Raw genomic sequence first — 19,614 nt, 5'->3', positions numbered from 1 at the left:
GGTTTGGACAACCTCACTGACTTAAGTATTTTCTGAAAGAATTATTTCAATAAAATAACAAATGGAATGGAAGACTTGGAAAGAGTTTAACTGATAAAGTGAATTAAATTGTTCAGTGGAATCTTTCTGCAGCAGGCAGACTCAGTTAAAATTCCTTAGTGCCTACTTAACATACTTTAATGTAAAAATCTCTCTTTTCCAGATATCATCCTCAACATCACAGAGTAGAGTTAGAATCTTAATATCAGTTGGATGTTTATTTGCCTCTGAATATGCTTTTGGATCCATGCAGAACTGGTTTCTATTTGGTATCTTGAAATTCTTAAGACTGATTAAAGAACCTACATGCTTCAGTTTAAGTGAGTTCACAATGGTGTGTGTGGTAGAGGGTATCATTTAACATTTTCTGACATGAAAACTGTTGAATTTTGTTGAGGGGGAAGGAGTTTGGTGACTTGGTGGGCAGGCCCATTTTCATTACTTTAATTGTGCGATTTATTAGGATTTTAAGCTTTTTTATAAATGTTTTAGTGTTATAGGACAGAATTAAAAGGATTTAGAATAAAAGGAGTTTAACAAAAGGACTTTGCAACAGGATTGCAATAGTTTTTATATTTGATGGATTTAGCTAACCGCTTTTCATTTCAATCATCATGCTACATTCTGTTAAATGCTGTAGAACAGGTGTGTGTAACGTCATTCTCTCTATTGTACATGCAAATAAACACAATTTTATATATAAAAAGTTAATCCTCTACAATTTGGAGGATTACATTATGGGAGGGTGATGACTCCATTAGGCATCATGGAGAGTACATGCTATTTATATTGCAAGAAAAATCAGGTTAATAGCTACAGTGGTCATGAGATTGTAGAATTTTTATACCAACACTTAAAAAATTGTGTTTATTCAAACTGTCCATAACAACATTATTTAAGGCAGAGTTAAAGTTATGTTATATAGTTTTCCAACTTTGAAAAAAAATTCAGTGGACAGTGTGCCTTAAAGAAATTTGAAGGATTTGTTATGATTTATGTGCTTTTTGTAGACTAGTCTTTCCTGTTTCTGGACAGTTTTGCTGGTACAGAGGGTGCTTTTGGCTTTATGTTGTTCTTTAGTGAGGGCCTTATTTTGTAGTGTAAATTTTTTGCTTGGTTGCCTTTTCTAAATATCCATGAAGAGTATAAATCTTTAGTGTCAGGTGACTGACCTGGAGAGCAAATTCGGTAGGACTGTTGTAATCCAGTGTATTTTAGTTGCTCAGTCGTGTCTGACTTTTTGCGACCCCATGGACTGTAGCTGCCAGGCTCCTCTGTCCATGGGATTCTCCAGGCAAGAACACTGGAGTGGGTGGCCATTCCCTTCTCCATTTGTAACCCAGTAGTTCACTGGAAACCAGTGAGGTTCTTCAATTCAGGTTTGAAAAACACAAAGACAGTCAAACCTTTCTTGCCAGTATTATTTGCACTTTAAAGACATGATGTGCCACTCATCAAAATAGCAAATTGGTGTGTATAATACCAGGTACAAACCATGAAGACCTTGTCAAAACACCAGGAGGCAGAGGCAGAATAGGTATTGTTAAAGGTGAAGGTGAAAAATGTAGGAGTGAAGAATTGGCCTTGTGTAGCTGAAACTCAGTTATAATTAATTTGAAGCATAAATATCATGGGCTTTGTACTAGTTAATTTTTAACTTGTGCTTCATTTGAAAGTCATATTGTTAATTGTGAAATCTGATTTATTTGTTTAGCAGGGGGAAAAGCACACAATCCATAGTAAATTAATATTTAGTGAAAATGTAGACACTAATTGTTCTAAGCTTCTCATAATTTAAGTTGCTTATGGGGAACTTTATTCATCAACACTGTGTTTATAGTTTTGATCTTTTTAAGGTATGATAATACAGTCTGTGAATGGATCATATAACTTGTCTTAACCTATTTTGTGTAATTATTATTACAATTTAAAAGTATATTATGTCAGAGCACAATATAAATGTGTAGCCACATTTAAACCTCATTATTTTTGGAGGGATCCATTAATGTGGAATATTAACATTTACATTACACTTGGTGTATGCATGCATGCTAAGTCACTTCAGTTGTGGCCAACTCTTTGTGATGCTATGGACTATATAGCCTGCCAGTCTCCCCTTTCCATGGGGTTCTTCAGGCAAGAATACTGGAGTGGGTTGCTATGTCCTTCTCCAGGGGATCTTTCCGACCCAGGGATTGAACCTGCGTCTCTTGTGTCTCTTGCATTGGCAGAGGTGTTCTTTACTGCTAGCGCCGCCTGGGAAGCCCCACACTTGGTGTATACCATCTAGCAAAGAAATGGAACACTGTTAAGAGTGCTTAAGGCCCCTGTCTACCCCTCCCCGAAATTCTCTCCATCGTAAACCCCAAAGAAGACTACCCTATCCTGAAATTGATGTTTATGTGTTTGTTTTTAGCACTTAAGGTTACTAAATATCTGTCTATATATCTGCCTAATGATACACAGCCAATAGGCACACACTTGTGCAACCACACAATTTCTTTGTACCTTTTTCAAAACTGTGGTAAAAAATCACAACAGATTTACTGTCTTTAAATCTTTACAAACTTCTTTTTGGTGGGAGGAATGCAGTGTGACATGCTGAATCTTAGTTCCCTGATGAGGAATTTAACCCATATCCCCTGAAGTGGCAGTGCAGAGCCCTAACTACTGGACTACCAGGGAATTCCTGGTAAACTTAATTGTAAAGCTTGGCAGTGTTAAGTACATTCAAAGAACTCCATATCCTCTGAACAGCAGCTCTCCATTTCTCCCTCTATCCCAGGCCCTGGTAATCACATTTTTCTTTCTGTTTCTAGGATTTGACTACTTTTAGTTCAGTTCAGTCGCTCAGTCCTGTCTGACTCTTTGTGACCCCATGGACTGCAGCACGCCAGGATTCCCTGTCCATCACCAACTCCCAGAGTTTACTCAGACTCATGTCCATCGAGTCAGTGATGCCATCCAACCATCTCATCCTCTGTCATCCCCTTCTCCCACCTGCAATCTTTCCTAGTGTCAGGGCCTTTTCCAGTGAGTCAGCTCTTCGCATTAGGTGGCCAGAATATTGGAGCTTCAGCATCAGTCCTTCCAGTACATATTCAGGGTTGATTTCCTTTGGGATTAACTTGTTTGATCTCCTTGCTGTCCAAGGGACTCTCCAGAGTCTTCTCCAGCACCACGGTACAAAAGCATCAATTCTTAGGCACTCAGCCTTGTTTATGATTCAACTCTCACATCCGTACATGATGACTGGAAAAACCATAGCTTTAACTATACTCCTTTTATTGGCAAAGTGTTGTATCTGATTTTTAATACTCTGTCTATGTTTGTCACAAATTTTCTTCCAAGGAGCAAATATCTTTTAGTTTCATGGCTGCAGTCACCATCTGCAGTGATTTTGGAGTCCAAGAAAATAAAGTCTGTCACTGTTTGCATTTTTTCCCCCATCTGTTTGCCTTAAATTTATGGATCAGGTACCATGATCTTAGTTTTTTGAATGTTTGAGTTTTAAGCCAGCTTTTTCACTCTCCTCTTTCACCTTCATCAGGAGGCTCTTTTGCACCTCTTCACTTCCTGCCATTATGGTAGTATCATCTGTGTATCTGAGGTTATTGACACTTCTGGCAATTTTGATTCCAGCTTATTCTTCATCCTGCCTGGCATTTTGCATGATGTACTCTGCATAGAAGTTAAGCAAGCAGGGTGACAATATACAGCCTTGACATACTCCTTTCCCAGTTTGGAACCAGTTCATTGTTCCATGACTGGTTCTAACTGTTGCTTCTTGACTGCATACAGGTTTCTCAGGAGGCAGGTCAGGTGGTCTGGTATTCCCATCTCTTTAAGAATTTTCTACAGTTTATTGTGATCCGCATAGTCAAAGGCTTGAGCATAGTCAGTGAAGCAGAAGTAAACGTTTTTCTGGAATTCTCTTGCTTTTACTATGATCCATCAGATCAGTTTAGTCGCTCAGTTGTGTCTGACTCTTTGTGACCCCATGAACCGCAGCACGTCAGGCTTCCCTGTCCATCACCAACTCCCGGAGTTTACCCAAACTCACGTGCATCGAGTCGGTGATACCATCCAACCATCTCATTCTCTGTTGTCTTCTTCTCCTCCTGCCCTCAATCTTTCCCAGCATCAGGGTCTTTTCAAATGAGTCAGTTCTTCGCATCAGGTGGCCAAAGTATTGGAGTTTCAGTTTCAGCAGTCCTTCCAATGAATATTCAGGACTTTTTCCCTTTAGAATGGACTGGTTGGATCTCCTTGCAGTAAAAGGGACTCTCAAAGAGTCTTCTCCAGGACCGCAGCTCAAAAGCTTCAATTCTTTGGCGCTCAGTTTTCTTCACAGTCCAACTCTCACATCCATTCGTGACTGCTGGAAAAACCATAGCCTTGACTAGACGGATCTTTGTTAGCAAAGTAGTGTCTCTGCTTTTTAATATGTTGTCTAGGTTGGTCATAACTTTCCTTCCAAGGAGCAAATGTCTTTTAATTTCATGGCTGCAGTTACCATCTGCAGTGACTTTGGAGCCCCCCAAAATAAAGTCAGCCACTGTTTCCACTGTTTCCCCAGAGGGCAGACAGACTGGAACCACAATTACAGAAAACTAGCCAATTTGATCACATGGACCACAGGCTTGTCTAACTCAGTGAAACAAAGCCATGCCCTTTAGGGCCGCCCAAGATGAACAGGTCATGGTGGAGCGTTCTGACAAAATGTGGTCCACTGGAGAAGGGAATGGCAAACCACTTCAGTTTTCTTGCCTTGAGAACCGTATGAGGAGTATGATCCATCAGATGTTGGCAATTTGATCTCTGATTCCTCTGCCTTTTCTAAATCCAGCTTGTATATCTAGAATTTCTCGGTTTATGTACTGTTGAAATCTAGCTTGAACGATTTTGAGCATGACTCTGCTAGCACGTGAAATGAGTTGCAATTGTGCTATAGTTTGAACATTGTTTGGCATTACCCTCTTTTGGGACTGAAATGAAAACTGACCTTTTCCAACACTATTGTGCCCCTATAGAGTAGTTTCTCTGCCTTAAACATCCTCTGTGCTCTGCCTATTCATGCCTTCCTCCTTTTAAACTCCTGAACACCACTGATATTTTTACTGTCTCAATATTAAAAACTGACTTTTGCCTTTTCCAGAGCCATGCAATATATATTTAAGCCTCCCCTGTGTTTTTTCATGGCTTGCTAGCTAATTTTGTTTTAATCCTGAGTCATATTCCATTGTCTGGAGGCACTATATTTATTTATTTTTAATTTATTTTAAATTGGAGGATTTTACAATATTTTATTGGTTTCTGCCATATATCACATGAATCAGCCATAGATACACATATGTCCCCTCCCTCTTGAATCTCCCTCCCACCCCTCTCAGTTGTCACAGAGCACAAGATTTGAGCTCGCTGTGTCATAGAGCAAATTCTAGAGGTACTGTCATTTATTTATCCACCCATTTACTGAAGGGCATCTTGATTGCTTCCAACTTTTGGCAACTGTGAACGAAGCTGATGTCCATATCCATGTGCAAGTTTCTGTGTGAGCGAGGTTCTCAGCTCCTTTGGGTAAATACCAAGAAGCATGATTGCTGGATCTTGTAGTAAGAGTACATTTAGTTCTGTTAGAAACTGTCCACTGTTCTCCAGTGTGACCATACCATTTTGCATTCCCTCTGGCAGTGGTGGAGAGTTCTTGTTGTTTCTCATCCTGTCAGCATCTGATGTTGTTGTTGTTTTACATTTTGGGCAGTGTGATGCTTGTGGAATGGTGTCTTATTGTTTTGATTTGAATCCCTGATGACCTGTGATGTGGAGCATTTTTTCATCTGCTTATTGCCCATTTCTATATTTACTGTAAGTATCGGTTTGGATCTTTTCCTCATTTTTATATTAGAAATTTTAAAGATATATTTACTCGTTTATTTGGTTGCATTGGAGTTTAGTTGTGGCATGCTGGATCTTCACTGCATCATGCAGTGTCATTTGTGGCGGCGCCTTAGTTCCCTGACCAGGCATGTGTCCCCTGCTTTGCAAGGTGGATTCTTAACCATTGGACTACCAGGGAAGTCCCTAGAAATACAGTTGACTTTTGTATGTTGATCTTGACTCTGGTAACCTTGTTGAGCTAACTCACTAGCTCTAGGAGTCTTTGTTGTTGATTCCTTGGGATTTTAGATGTATCAGTTCTGTTGTCTGCAAATATGTGTGTGTGTGTGTGTGTGTGTGTGTGTGTGTGTGTGTGTGTATCTGTAAAAAATCACTCAGTTGAGTCCGACTCTTTTTGACCCCATGAACTGTAGCTCTACAGGCTCCTCTGTCCATGGGATTTACCAATACTGGAGTGGGTTGCCATTTCGTCTTCCAGGGATCTTCCTGGAGGGAAGATCCAGGGATCGAACCCAGGCCTCCTGCATTGCAGGCATCTTCTTTACCATCTGAGCAACCAGGGAAGCCCTGCAAATTGGGAGTTTTATTTATTCCTTTCTTATCCATATGATTTTCCTCCCCTCTCTTTTCTTTTTATCCTTGTTCTTTCATTCTACTTCTTTTTTTTTTTTTTTTTAAGATTCTTATTTTTACACTTGTTTTTGGTCGTGCCTGGCCTTTGCTGTGCACGGGGGCTTTCTCTGGCTGCCGTGAGCAGGGGCTGCCCTCTCGTTGCCGTTCGCGGGTGTCTCATTGTGGTGGTTTCTCTTGCTGTGGAACACAGGCGCCAGGTGCGCAGTCTTCTGTAGTTGCAGCATGGGCTCAGTTGTTGCTCCTCTCAGTCCTGAGTCTGGGTTCGGTAGTTGTGACCCTTGGGCTTAGTTGCTTTGTGGCCTGTGGAATCTTCCTGGACCAGGGATCAAACCTGTGTCCCCTGCATTGGCAGGTGGATTCCAGTGTACCACCAGGGAAGTCCCCCCCTTTCTTTTCTGTCTTGTCTAGAACTTCCAATACCATGTTGAATAGCAGTGGTGAGAGTGGAGACTTTGCCTTATTCTTGACTTTAGGGGGAATGGATTCATGATGTTAGCTGTAGGTTTTTGGATAAGTACTGTAGTATCTAGAGCAGTCATTTAAATTCCTGATCCTGTAAACAACCTTTTTATTTTCCCTGGAGCTTCTATAGAAAATTCTTTTTAGGACTAAGTATCCTGAAATGATGGACATGTGGTTCAGCTATTGAATTCATTGTATTAGACCTGCAGGGGGCTTTATAGACTCTTTTGTTTGTTCTCTGAAAAATTTTGAAACAATTCATGGATTCTTTCTTCTGTTTTTCTCGGTTCTTTCTTTTTGGAATTCCTATCTATATGTTGGAACTTTGAGACGGTCCTTTAACAGTTCTCTCGTGTGTGTTTGTGTTCAGTCGCTCAGTGGTGTCTCACTCTTTGCAACCCCATGGACTGTAGCCTGCCAGGCTCCTCTCTGGGTAAGAACACTAGAGTGGGTTGCTATTTCCTCCTCTTGGGGATCTTCCTGACCCAGGGATTGAACCTACCTTTCCTGCATCAGCAGGTGGATTCTTTACCATTGAGCCACCTGGGAAGCCTGTTTATAAATTAATGCTGTGTATATAAATTAATGCCGCTTTTCTCTTTTTTTTTGCGGGTGGGTTTTTTCTTTTTTCTTTTTGACTCTGTTCTCTAGGAAATTTTCTCATATTCTTGTATTGAATTTTCAAATAATATCTACCATCTTTCTAATTTCCCAGATCTCTCTTTTATTTCTAAGCATCAGTTTTTCTTTGCATTGTTATTTTGTTTCATGCTTAAAATATCTTCTTATATTTAAAAAAAATTATTAATGATAGTTTCAAATTTTTTTTTTTTAAGCCACATTTCCAGGTGATTTTACCTATTTGTAAGCAGCAAACTAAAAAGTTGATTGCAGGTGATGTATGTTTGCATCCTCTGACTTCATTCAGGGTGCTTTGCTTGTGCTGTTTCTTGGAGCTCTTTGCTTGACAGTGTCTTTCATTCATTCTTCATGGTCTGACTGATTTTTATTTTCTAATACATTGCTACTCAGTTTACTAGTCTTTTTTCAGGATTTTACACTGTCTTACATTGAGAATGGCCTGAAATTTTGAGGTTTTTAAAGTTTCTGTTGTGACCTTACTTTATTTAATTTTGACATCAAAATTATACAACTCTTAGGTAGTTACTTGGTGGAATTGGGGGTAGCTTTCTGATTGCATGGAGAACATGTGTGAAATTGAGGTTGTGGCCAATTATAAAAAAGATTTTAAATGTTGGTTCATTTAAAAAGTAGTTATAGGTTTATTTATAGCTTTTCTGTTTTTTTGTTCAATTATATAAATATATCGAATTAAATGAATGTTTTGCTGTCTCTTTAGCCATAAATATTTTGAGAGGATGAAAATAATGGAAATATACAAGAATACTTTTTGAAGTTTTGTTTTACATTTTACTTCATGTTCCTTATCAGGTGCTCAAAAGTGTGACAACTTTGCTGAAAAAAGGCCCCTCCTTGGTGTTTGTAAGAGCACTGGATCTTCTGGGTAAGGAATTAAAAAAAAGTTTTTTGAACCACTGTTAAAATTTTGTGTTATTTCAGAGGGGGAACTTTAATGTTTTCAAGTCTTTGTTTACCATAAGACTATGCTTTTACAAAAGGGATGGGACAGGACTTAATAACATATTTAGGGTTTTTGCCACATAGGCCACTTTATTTTTCTGCTCAACCGTTTTCTCTCAAATGTAGGATGATAGCAGGACATGAAAGAAAGCCAGCAGTATATCAGAATTTAGTCATGAAAGAGTAGCATCATTAAGAAAAATATGTTTCATTTTGTTTATTTATTTTTTCAGTATTTATAATGGCCTTCTACAGTGGATTAGAAGTTAGTGTTACATCATCATCATCAACTGTTATTAACATTTTTTTTACATTATTTTGAGGATTTAAAAAAATTTTTATTTTATATTGGAGTATAGTTGATTAACAATGTTGTGTTAGTTTCAAGTGTAGAGCAAAGTGATTCAGTTATACATATACGTATATCTTTTCTTTTTCAGATTCTTTTCCCATATAGGTTATTACAGAGTATTGAGTAGAGTTCCTCCTTTGCTATACAGTAGGTCCTTGTTGATTATCTATTTTCTATATAGTAGTGTATATTCCATCATGCTTTTATATTTATATTAGAATATATACTATGATCCTTAGGTAAGATGTTAATAGAAGATAATTTAATATATCTTAATGGTAATAATATAGCATAGTGCATATTGTGTATTGGCCTACAATTTGTTGTTGTAGCATGTGCCTATCACTGTTCTAAAGGCATTACATGAATTTTCTCTTTTATTTCTGTTAGCAATACTTTGAAATAGATACTGTTCTTATTCCTATTTTGTAGTTTAGAGAAACTCAGGCACTGAATTCTCACAGTGAAACTGTGGATTCAAACCCAAGCAAGCATACTTTTCTTTAAAAATTTTTATTGAGTATAGTTGATTTTTAGTGTTTAGTTTCAGATGTACAGCAAAGTGAATCAATTATGCATCTACATATATCCACTCTCTTTCTAAATTCTTCAAGCAGGCATACTCTTAGTTCCATGCTCATTGCATTTATGACAGTGAGAGGCTTACTGACTAAGATGTTTAATTGTTATTGCTCATGAAGTCAAGTTTTCCCTACTTTCTCTATATATTAAATGAGAACAATATTCTTCATAATGGCTTATAGTGATTTAGTTATCACTATATAATTCCAGTTAGGAATTGTTTTCAACTGTTCGTAAAAGTTCCAATGGCCTGTACAAACCTTGGAATTGAATGACTGGGTAGGCAGTCCATGGCCAGTGAAATGTTTCTGCCAGGTGTCATTAATGATCTAGATGCTTCCATTTCTAGCTTTGACATCTTTTAGAGTACAACCCCTTCCCCTTTTGATCTCAAGAAGGCTACTGTCTTATCAGTTAGTACCTCATCTTGAACTCCTAGCTACAAGGAAATCAGGGATATTACTGTGGTTTTGTTAGTAAGGTAGAGGATCAAAATGCATATTAGGCTTGGCAGCCAGTAGTCCTTGTCATTGCTTTCAGCTGATAGTGTCTGGGTCATGGATGCAGTGCACAAGGAAAGAATGTGCTAACGGTGTAACATGATTGATCTTGGAGTCTTAATTGTTGCTTTTTGGGGAAATGGTTTGACTCCATGTGTTACAAGGCAATTTTCTTCCAGTGTAAAATTTTGGGTTGAAGTGAGCAAAAATTTACTGTGTACTCATCACTTTACTAGGTATGGGATAAGGATATAAAACCTGAAAACCTAATTCTGTGTCCCAAAGATTTAAGAATGTTGTTGAAAGCAAAAACATGGCACGTAGAAAATGATTATGGGATAATGACATCTGTGTGTGTTTGTGTGTGTGTGTGCTCCATCATGTTTGACTCTGTGTGACCACATGGACTGTGACCTGCCAGGCTCCTCTGTCCCTGGAATTTTCCAGGCAAGAATACTGAAGTGGGTTGCCATTTCCTACTCCAGGGAATCTTCCTGCTCAGAAATTGAGCCTTCATCTCCTGCACTGGCAGGCAGATTCTTCACCACTGCCCCACCTGCAGAGCCCAGTGATGTCTAATCGGAATTCAAAGAAGGTGGAGGTCAGCGTACCTGGACTGATAGGAGAAAGCCTCATGAAGAAGGCACAGCATGTGCTGGGCCTAAAGGAATAAGAAAGTTTGGCAGTGTTATAGAAGACTAAGAACTTCCAGAATAGGTTTCAAAGCGATAGCTAGGGAACAGAAACTGGTATAAATATTCTTAGGAAAGACGGAAGTTTGTGACTTACAGTGAAATTCATCTGCAAGATAGATAATAACAACCATTTCATTTCTCTAGAACTCAACCAAAGGCTTCCAACAATGTGCAAAGTGTTTATGTTTGAGAGACTGGTAAATATTAAGTCATAGCTGTGGGAATGTGTGGCATTCATGCCTGGAGCTGCTTGAGTCACACTCCACCCTTTCTGATTCCAACTTGGTTGATTGTCCCACGGTGAGGAATGTCATGGCCATGCTCCGCAGCATTGTCCACGGAACGATGGTCACGGGATTGTGTGGGCCCATGGCTCTTTTAGCCTAAAATTATGATCAGCTAAAGCTTCATGTATGTGCAAAGGAGCCATAAAAGCATCTAAGGGAAACTAAAACCTGGGAGACTTGAAAATGTCTGACTGTTGAATGTGTTCCTCTGCACGCACAGAGATCCTTTTGGAAAGAATGACAACCTTTATTGACTCAGGGTGGTTGAATAAATTCTCTGTTGAACCTTTGGCTAATCACTAAGCTGCATAGACACAGGGGCAGTTCAGTTCAGTCGCTCAGTCGTATCCGACTCTTTGAGACCCCATGAATCGCAGCACGCCAGGCCTCCCTGTCCATCACCAACTCCTGGAGTTCATTCAGACTCACATCCATCGAGTCAGTGATGCCATCCAGCCATCTCATCCTCTGTCGTCCCCTTCTCCTCCTGCCCCCAATCCCTCCCAGCATCAGGGTCTTTTCCAATGAGTCAACTCTTCTCATGAGGTGTCTAAAGTACTGGAGCTTCAGCTTTAGCATCATTCCACTTTCAGTTCCCTATTTCAGACACAGGGGCAGCCCCCCGGAAAGCAGGCTTTAAAATGAAAGCAAGAATTAAAAATAAAATCTAGCAGAATCACTGGTAACTATATATTGTGGAGCAAAGTAGCTTTCCAGAATTCTTATACCATATTATAAAACGTCTAATTTCCAGTGTAAAATTATGACACATGCCAAAAAATAGCAAAGTATGAAATATTGAGAAAAGGAAGTAGGTGATAGAAACTGCTGCTGATTGCTTCCAGTGTTAAATTTTAGAGACAAGGCTTTTAAAGCAGCTGTTATACATATCTTCTAAAAAGTAAATGAACCGTTTTTATGGAATGAAAGGAAAGCTTGGTAACAATGACTGAACATATAGAGAATCTCAGTTAGACATAAGAAATTATAGAAAAACCAAATGGAAATTCTAGAGTTGAAGAGATAAAAAAAGGTGAAACAATAAGCTTGCTAGAAGAACACAACACTATATTCAGGTCAGCACATGAAGCAGAGAACTGTTATGTTAACAAGAAAGGTGAAAAGAATGGGGAGAGCTTCCTTGGTGGTACAGGGGTTAAGAACCCACCTGCCAATGCAGGGGACAGGGGTTCAGTCCCTGGTCCAGGAGAATCCCACATGCCACAGAGCAGCTAAGCCTGTGTGCCACAGCTGCTGAGCCTACACACTGCAACTGCTGAACCTACGTGTTACAGCTGCTCAACCTGCGTGCTGCAACTACTGAAACTTGTACTCCTCAACAAGAAAAGTCACCGCAATGAGAGGCTACCGTGTGCATTGTGATTTGCTAGAGAGTAGGCCCTGCTCTCAGCACCTGGAGAAAGCCCATGCAGCAACAAAGACCCAAAACAACCAAAAATAAAATAAATAAATAGATCTTTAAAGGAAAAAGGGAATGGAAACCACAGAGAAGAGTTGAAGAAGTATCTGTGGTGAAGGAAACCTTCCTTGACTTCACTTTTCCTGATGTTTATTAAACCTCTACGATTCAGGTACACCCAGTCCTGTTGAAGCCCCACAAAAAGATGTTTGTGGAAGATAATCAACTATTTGCTGAGTTTGGTTTGCAAGTGTTGAGAGATTTCCCATTCCTTAGCAACCCTGCTTAACTGTATGATTAAGATTTTTTGGTTTTTTTGCCTCCCTGTGTGGTATGTGTGATCTTACGTCCTTGACTAGGAATTGAACGTATACTCCCTGCAGTGGGGACGTAAAGTCTTAACCACCAGACAACCTGGAAGTCCCAAGGAGATTATTTTTATTTTTACAGGAATCATTTATTGAGGTGTCACTTGAATATATATAGTAGGTGATGAGATTATTTATTGAGAGATGACTCTGATGGTATGTGGGTTATATTAGTCTAATCCAGAGAATTAGAACCAGTGGAGAGTGGGATTATATATATGAGGAGAGAGGGAAGAAGGGAATGGGGGTGTTGATTTTGAGAAATTGACTCATGATTGTGAAGCCTGAACATCCAAAATCTGCAGACTGAGGAAAGAGTTGCAATCTCTAACCCTCTTCCTCCAAGGAAGTCAGTTTTTTGAAGATTTTATTAAGACTTTCAGCTGATTGGATGAGTCCCATTCAAGTTATGAAGCATCACCTGCTTTACTCAAATTCTGTTAATTTAAATGTTATTCTTATGTCAAAAAATACACTCACAGAAATATCTAGAATAATATTTGACCAAATCTGATTATTGTGGCCTAGCCAAGTTGATACATTAATCACCACAGGGGTGATTATATAATATAGTTCTGATTAAAATAGCATTTGCATATTGGAACAAATCTATTATAGACACTCATTTCCCCTCTCCCATGTCTGCTCCTTAAATTTATTTCATTCTGCAAAGAGATGGCTCTATGTCTGTATCTTTTGCTGGGTTGTTTTAAGAATTGTTACTGATAAATGAATGTGAAGATATTTCTTTCTTGGTTTTAAGCACAGCACCTTCTAACTAGCAGGGCCCAAAACTATTTGTTTTTTGCTAAATGAATTTTAATAAGTTTTCTGTACAGTCATACTCATCCTTTATTTGAATATTAGTAACACTTTCTTTTTTTTTATGGTTGAGAAAATGTCTTAATCTGAGGAAGCACATGTCCTGAACCTGGGTGTTGATGTCTTCTTCAAAGGCCAGTGGTGCACAAAATCTCAGGACTCCTCTTAACCGTTTGGGATGCACAAGACATGTCTGTTGCCATTCATTTCCATGACAAATGCTTTATTGAGCACAAGGTGCTTTGGATACTTGTCAGTTGCTTATATTCACAATTAATATCGCTTAGTAAGTTTATCTTAGGGAAGTTCAGTAAAATTTCCTTTTGATGTATAAATTTTCTTATTTATAAATGTATATAGCATCACTGACTCAATGGACATGAATGAGTAAACACCAAGAGATAGAGGAGGACGGAAGAGCCTGGCATGCTGTAGTCCACGGGGTCACAGAGTTGGATGTGACTTAGTGACTGAACAACAATCCCTTTTCAAAGAAAGGGGGGAATTTGCTATGGAAATAATCCTGGTCCTTCCTCATATTTTATCCTTTAGATATTTACACATTGCACTGAGCCCACAATTTTTGATACAGTCTTACTACATTCATGACAGTCTTTAAATGCCATTTATTTTTATATTGTATTATAGTGATGTTTTCTTTCTTCATGTTTATATGTCTATGTAGAGGGAGAAGAAGAGGGAGGGAGGAGAGGGAAACACACACACTGTTCCATCGTCGTTTCAGATAAGCCATTTAAGGTCTAGGTGGGACATAATGTTTGTTGCATACTGATCCAGGGATTAAGTCAGTGTCTTGTGTAATAATTTGAGGGAGGGAGGGGACGTATGGACAACATACAAGGAATGTACACTTTCTTAGGAAGTGAAAACGTGTTGTATATTACGTGCTTCAGTAATAAAGTTGTTCATGGTTAGGATTTTGTTGGGTATTGTGAATAGCTGCAAAAGAGCATGATTATTCAGCAGCTGACTGCAGACCTTGAAGAATGTTTAATCCAATATAATATCATCACATTATACACATTATTGGAGTGGATATGTGATCTTTACATAGAATCACAGAATGTTAGAATAGAAAGAAACTTGATGATCATATAAGATAAAGAAAGTCTTATCTGGAGACTCATACCATACATCTGTTTGGTGGTGGGAAATTCTTGTAAGAGTGAGAAAATTTTCCCCAGAAACAGGCTCACGTATACAGAGAACAAGTTAGTGAATACCAGAGGGGAGCAGGATGGAAGGAGGGGTTGAAATAGATGAAGAGGATTGAGAGGTGCAGACGCTGCAAATAAAATAAATAATACACAGGGCTGTAATAGACAACACAGAGTATATAGTCCATATTTTATAATAATGACTTTGTATGGTGTATAATCTATAGAAGTACCAAATCTCTATGTTGGACTCCTGAAACTAACCTTATAAGCCAGCTATACTTCAATTAAAAGAGTGAGAAAATGTCTTTATTTCAGTTAGTTAGGAATCTCTTATCTCTTGTTAAATATACACTCGATGGCCATATTTGCAAGATTGAATTTTAATAATTAGAAAGATGGAAATTTTGGCAAACCACAGACATCTTAAATTTACCTTGAAAAAAGCAAAATAATTTTAATAGTTGAACAGGAATAAAGACTTGATTTCAAAATTAAGGGCTGTTTATCATATAAAATACACTTAGTTCACAGCATTAATAGTTTTGCATTTCTGTTACAGATTGCTAACAAAGGTCACATTGAACTGACAGAGTTCTGTGAGACCGGTATTTGGTAGCCACTGAGCTAAAGCAGCAGTTATTTAGGTGGAGGTGAAGCACAGTTTCACCACCCTGAAGTGTTACTGAAGAGGATTTATTTCAACTTGTGTCTAAAATAAATAAGGGTTATGTTAAATAGAACCAAAAGGGAGGCTGCTCGGGATACTGGGTATCCAACAGTTCTTTTCGTCATGAGATGGCACAGAACGCTTACATGTGATGCTAACCATTTAATTTATTCATCTGTTTATTTTCTTACTGGCTGTGCTGGTTCCTGGTGTGGGGCATGGACTGTTGTCGCCATATGCAGGCTTTCTCTGGTGGCAGTGAGCGGGGGATACTCTTCATTGCGGTGCTTGGGTTTGTCCCTGCGGTGTGTCTCTTGTTGCGGAGCATGGTTTCTAGGATGCGCAGACTCAGGAGTTGCGGAGCATGGATTAAGTATAGCCCCACGACGTGTAGAATCTTAGTTCCCAGAGCAGGGATGGAATCTGTGTCATCTGTATTGGCAGGCAGATCCTTAACTGCTGGACCACCAGGGAAGTCCCTAAATATTTTGTTTTAATGTATTTTCTTCCTGCTGTGTTGTGGGATCTGATGGAATCACAGTTTGAGCTGGCGTTGCTTGTGCAGATCCGAAAAGAGATTTAGGCCATTCTTCCAGTGTTCAATGCTCTATCACCTGGGCTTTTTGAGCTACTCCTTGGCCTTCCTTCAAGCACCCAGTCTTTTCACTTGCACATCTCTCCGGTCTTTTACATTTCTGTGGGTGTTCTGCATTTTCTTCTAGCTTTCTGCCTGGCCTTCTGACTCTCTTTCCTGCATTCAAAGACTGGGCTTTTCCATCTTTGATATGCCATTTATGTGAGACCTGACTCTCTGGCACAGAGGGTTTTCACGAGATGGGTCAGGGTACTGGGTTGTCCGATATGATGGATTGTTCATGGACCTCTTGACTTCTAGTATTATCTTTGGACCATCAGAGCCCTCAGAGCTTGTCCTGTTTATCTGATTATGGGTGAAACAAAACCATAAGGAAATAAGCTGACATTACTGTAACAGGGGAAAGTTTTTTAATGTATTTATTTCAAAATGTAATACCTGAACTATGGATGCCCTTTGGTAGTTTGTTGTAAGATCATCTTTATAGACATTGTATATTTCCTTGCAAGCCTTGAAATTGGTACAAATCTCAAATAGCCCACCAAAATGTTTATATGTAGGTGACCAAACCAAAGGAATCCTGGTTTAAATTTTCAAAGAACTGCCTTTCTTGCTATTACATGATCTATGTATTCCTGAAAACCTGTGCTGTTAGGGTCCTGGTAGAAATAGAAGATATATTCCAACTGGGTAATTTGAGGAGAGTTTAAGTAAAGTGGAGAGGACCTGAGACCCTTTACCATCATTTCTCGGCAAGGAGTGAGAGCCATTAGCAGAACCTACAGTGAGAGCCACATCAAGCGGTTACCTGGTGGAAGCCGCTGGTGGAGGCATTCGGTCTGTCTGCTCTAACCTGACAGCAGAGTGAGCGGCCGCCCGATGGCCCCTCAGGCTGAACCCAGCCAGAAGCTGGAGGCTGACTTCTGAAGGGTTAGGGAACCCACTGCTGCAATCTGATACAGGCCAGCCAGTCTCCCAATGGCAAGGAGCCGGGTGCAGTGGAGGCAGAGTGTATTTAGAGGGGACAGCATGCTTATATGCTGCAAAATTTCACACTAAAACTGAGGTTATGGGGAAAACAGATATGGAGGAAATAATATGCAAAGTAATCAGAACAATAATCCTGATTAAAATGTTAAAAAAATGTTAATACTGATAAAAAGTTTACTAGTAAATATGGAATTTCACCTTAAAAAGAAGGTGAAGGAGCCTTGGTGGAATAGGGGTATAAGGAAGAGTTGAGACTGTTAAGTTAGAGAGGAAGGAACAAGATAAAGGCCAGGTAGGAATAAGCTATAACATTTATTGTTGCCTACACACATGGTCAGACTGAGCCACAATGAGCCTGGTTCCTTCTGTATTCAACTGAGCTAATGAACTCTGTGTTCAAAATATACTTTGTGGGGCTTCCCTGGTGGTCCAGTGGTTAAGTATCCACCTTTCAATGCAAGGGACATAGGTTCAATCCCTGGTCAGGGAACTAAGATCCTACATGCTGCAGGGCAACTAAGCCTGTGCTCCAGAGCAAGATAAGCCTGCATGCCACACTGAAGGTCCAGCGTAACCAAACTAAAAAAATCATACCCGGAAAACAAACAAAAAACAAAATATACTTTGTATGCTGTGTTGTTGCATGAAAAACTGAGCTTATTTCTGTCACTGTATATTAATTTGCATATTCTAGAGTTTTATGTAAGTGGAATCATAAAATATGCAAAATATATTTGTTATACTTACAAAGTATATTTGTAATTGTATCTGTTACAAAGTATATTTATTTTGAGATCCATTCATGTTGTTGCATTTATCATTTGCTTTTTTGTCTTTATTGTTGACTAGTTTCATACTGTATGAGTGTACCACAGTTTGGTTGTTGAGTTCACCTGTTGAAGGATATTTTGGTTGTTTCTAGACTGTGGATTTGCAGATAATACTGCTTTGAACCTAATGTTCAAGTCTTCATATACACATGTGTTTTCTTTTTTCTTGGTCAAAAATCTGCAAGTAGAATGACTGAATCATATGTTAGATGTCTGTTTTTCAAAATGACTGTCTCATTTTATACACCTACCATCAGTGTATGAGGTTTCTAATTCTGTTACTTCCTTACTTGACTTTATCAGACTTTTAAATTTTAGCCACTCTAATATAAATACATAATGCTTTCTCATTGTAGTTCTAATTTGCACATGTCCCGTTTTTCTATTCTCTCAACCGTCAATTGAATTCACTCTTCTTTCATGAGAAATAAAGTGGGTCTTCCCTGATGGCTCAGCAGGTGAAGAATCCTCCTGCAACGCAGGAGACACAGGTTCAGTCCCTGGGTCAGAAGATCCCCTGGAGGAAGAAATGGCAATTCATTCCAGTATTCTTGCCTGAAAAATCCCAGGGAAGGAGCCTGGCAGGCTACAGTCCAAAGGGTTGCAAAGAATTGGACATGACTGAGCAAGCAGTACCTTTTTTATTGTCCTAAGCCAGTGTGATTTCTAGTGATCTGGCATACAGCAGTAGATGCATGAGCCATATTATCTGTTCCTTTGTATACCTAGTGAAAAGGATGATGTAGTAGTACTTTCAATGTACTACTTTACATTACTGTAGTACTTTAAAGTAGTAGTTTCTTGTTTACAGTCACTACGTGTGTGTGTTTTGTAGTATTCTTGGTTTTAGTTTTTATTTTGTCTCAACCAGTTTTTCCTGTGATAGCTTATGGTGGATGGTGTCAGATTTGTGATCTCCGGAGGAGATAATTTCACTTTGGGACCAAAGATGTGGCTTCAGTCACTCAGAATTTCTTGTAGCAAAAGTTTTTATTAAAGTGAAAAGGAATAGAGAAAACTTCTGACATAGATGTCAGAAGAGGGCAGAGATTGTCCCACTAGTCTTATCAACTTACATACTTTTTCAGTTGGTTACTAACAATAGGCCCTTAAATCTATTTCTCACTTCCACTGTATAATCATAAGGGATTTGATTTAGGTCATACCTGAATGGTCTAGCGGTTTTCCCTACTTTCTTCAATTTGAGTCTGAATTTGGTAATAAGGAGTTCATGATCTGAGCCACAGTCAGTTCCCGGTCTTGTTTTTGTTGATTGTATAGAGCTTCTGCATCTTTGGCTGCAAAGAATATAGTCAATCTGATTTCGGTGTTGACCATCTGGTGATGTCCATGTGTAGAGTCTTCTCTTGTGTTGTTGGAAGAGGGTGTTTGCTATGACCAATGCATTTTATTGGCAAAACTCTATTAGTCTTTGCCCTGCTTCATTCCGCATGCCAAGGCCAAATTTGCCTGTTACTCCAGGTGTTTCTTGACTTCCTACTTTTGCATTCCTGTCCCCTATAATGAAAAGGACATCTTTTTTGGGTGTTAGTTCTAAAAGGTCTTGTAGGTCTTCATAAAACCGTTCAACTTCAGTTCCTTCAGTGTTACTCGTTGGGGCATAGACTTGGATAACTGTGATATTGAATGGTTTGCCTTGGAGACGAACAGAGATCATTCTGTCGTTT

The 19,614-nt window shown here is 39.0% G+C and overlaps 1 protein-coding gene across 8 annotated transcripts in view; it reads left to right on the top strand.

The window, feature by feature from the left end:
• BCAS3 (BCAS3, microtubule associated cell migration factor) overlaps positions 1 to 19,614 on the top strand; it is a 592,226-nt gene that overhangs the window by 88,895 nt on the left and 483,717 nt on the right. For all 8 annotated transcript variants that reach the window (XM_005693141.3, XM_005693143.3, XM_005693140.3 and 5 more), the window contains exon 7: positions 8,488 to 8,560. In XM_005693141.3, coding sequence (XP_005693198.1) covers positions 8,488 to 8,560 — 73 coding nt within the window. The remainder of the gene's footprint in view (positions 1 to 8,487; positions 8,561 to 19,614) is intronic.

Source organism: Capra hircus, chromosome 19 (assembly GCF_001704415.2).
Source record: "Capra hircus breed San Clemente chromosome 19, ASM170441v1, whole genome shotgun sequence".
Classification (NCBI taxonomy): Eukaryota; Metazoa; Chordata; class Mammalia; order Artiodactyla; family Bovidae; genus Capra; species Capra hircus.
The sequence above is the reverse complement of the archived record's forward strand: the minus strand, read 5'-3'. Positions and strand labels throughout refer to the sequence as shown.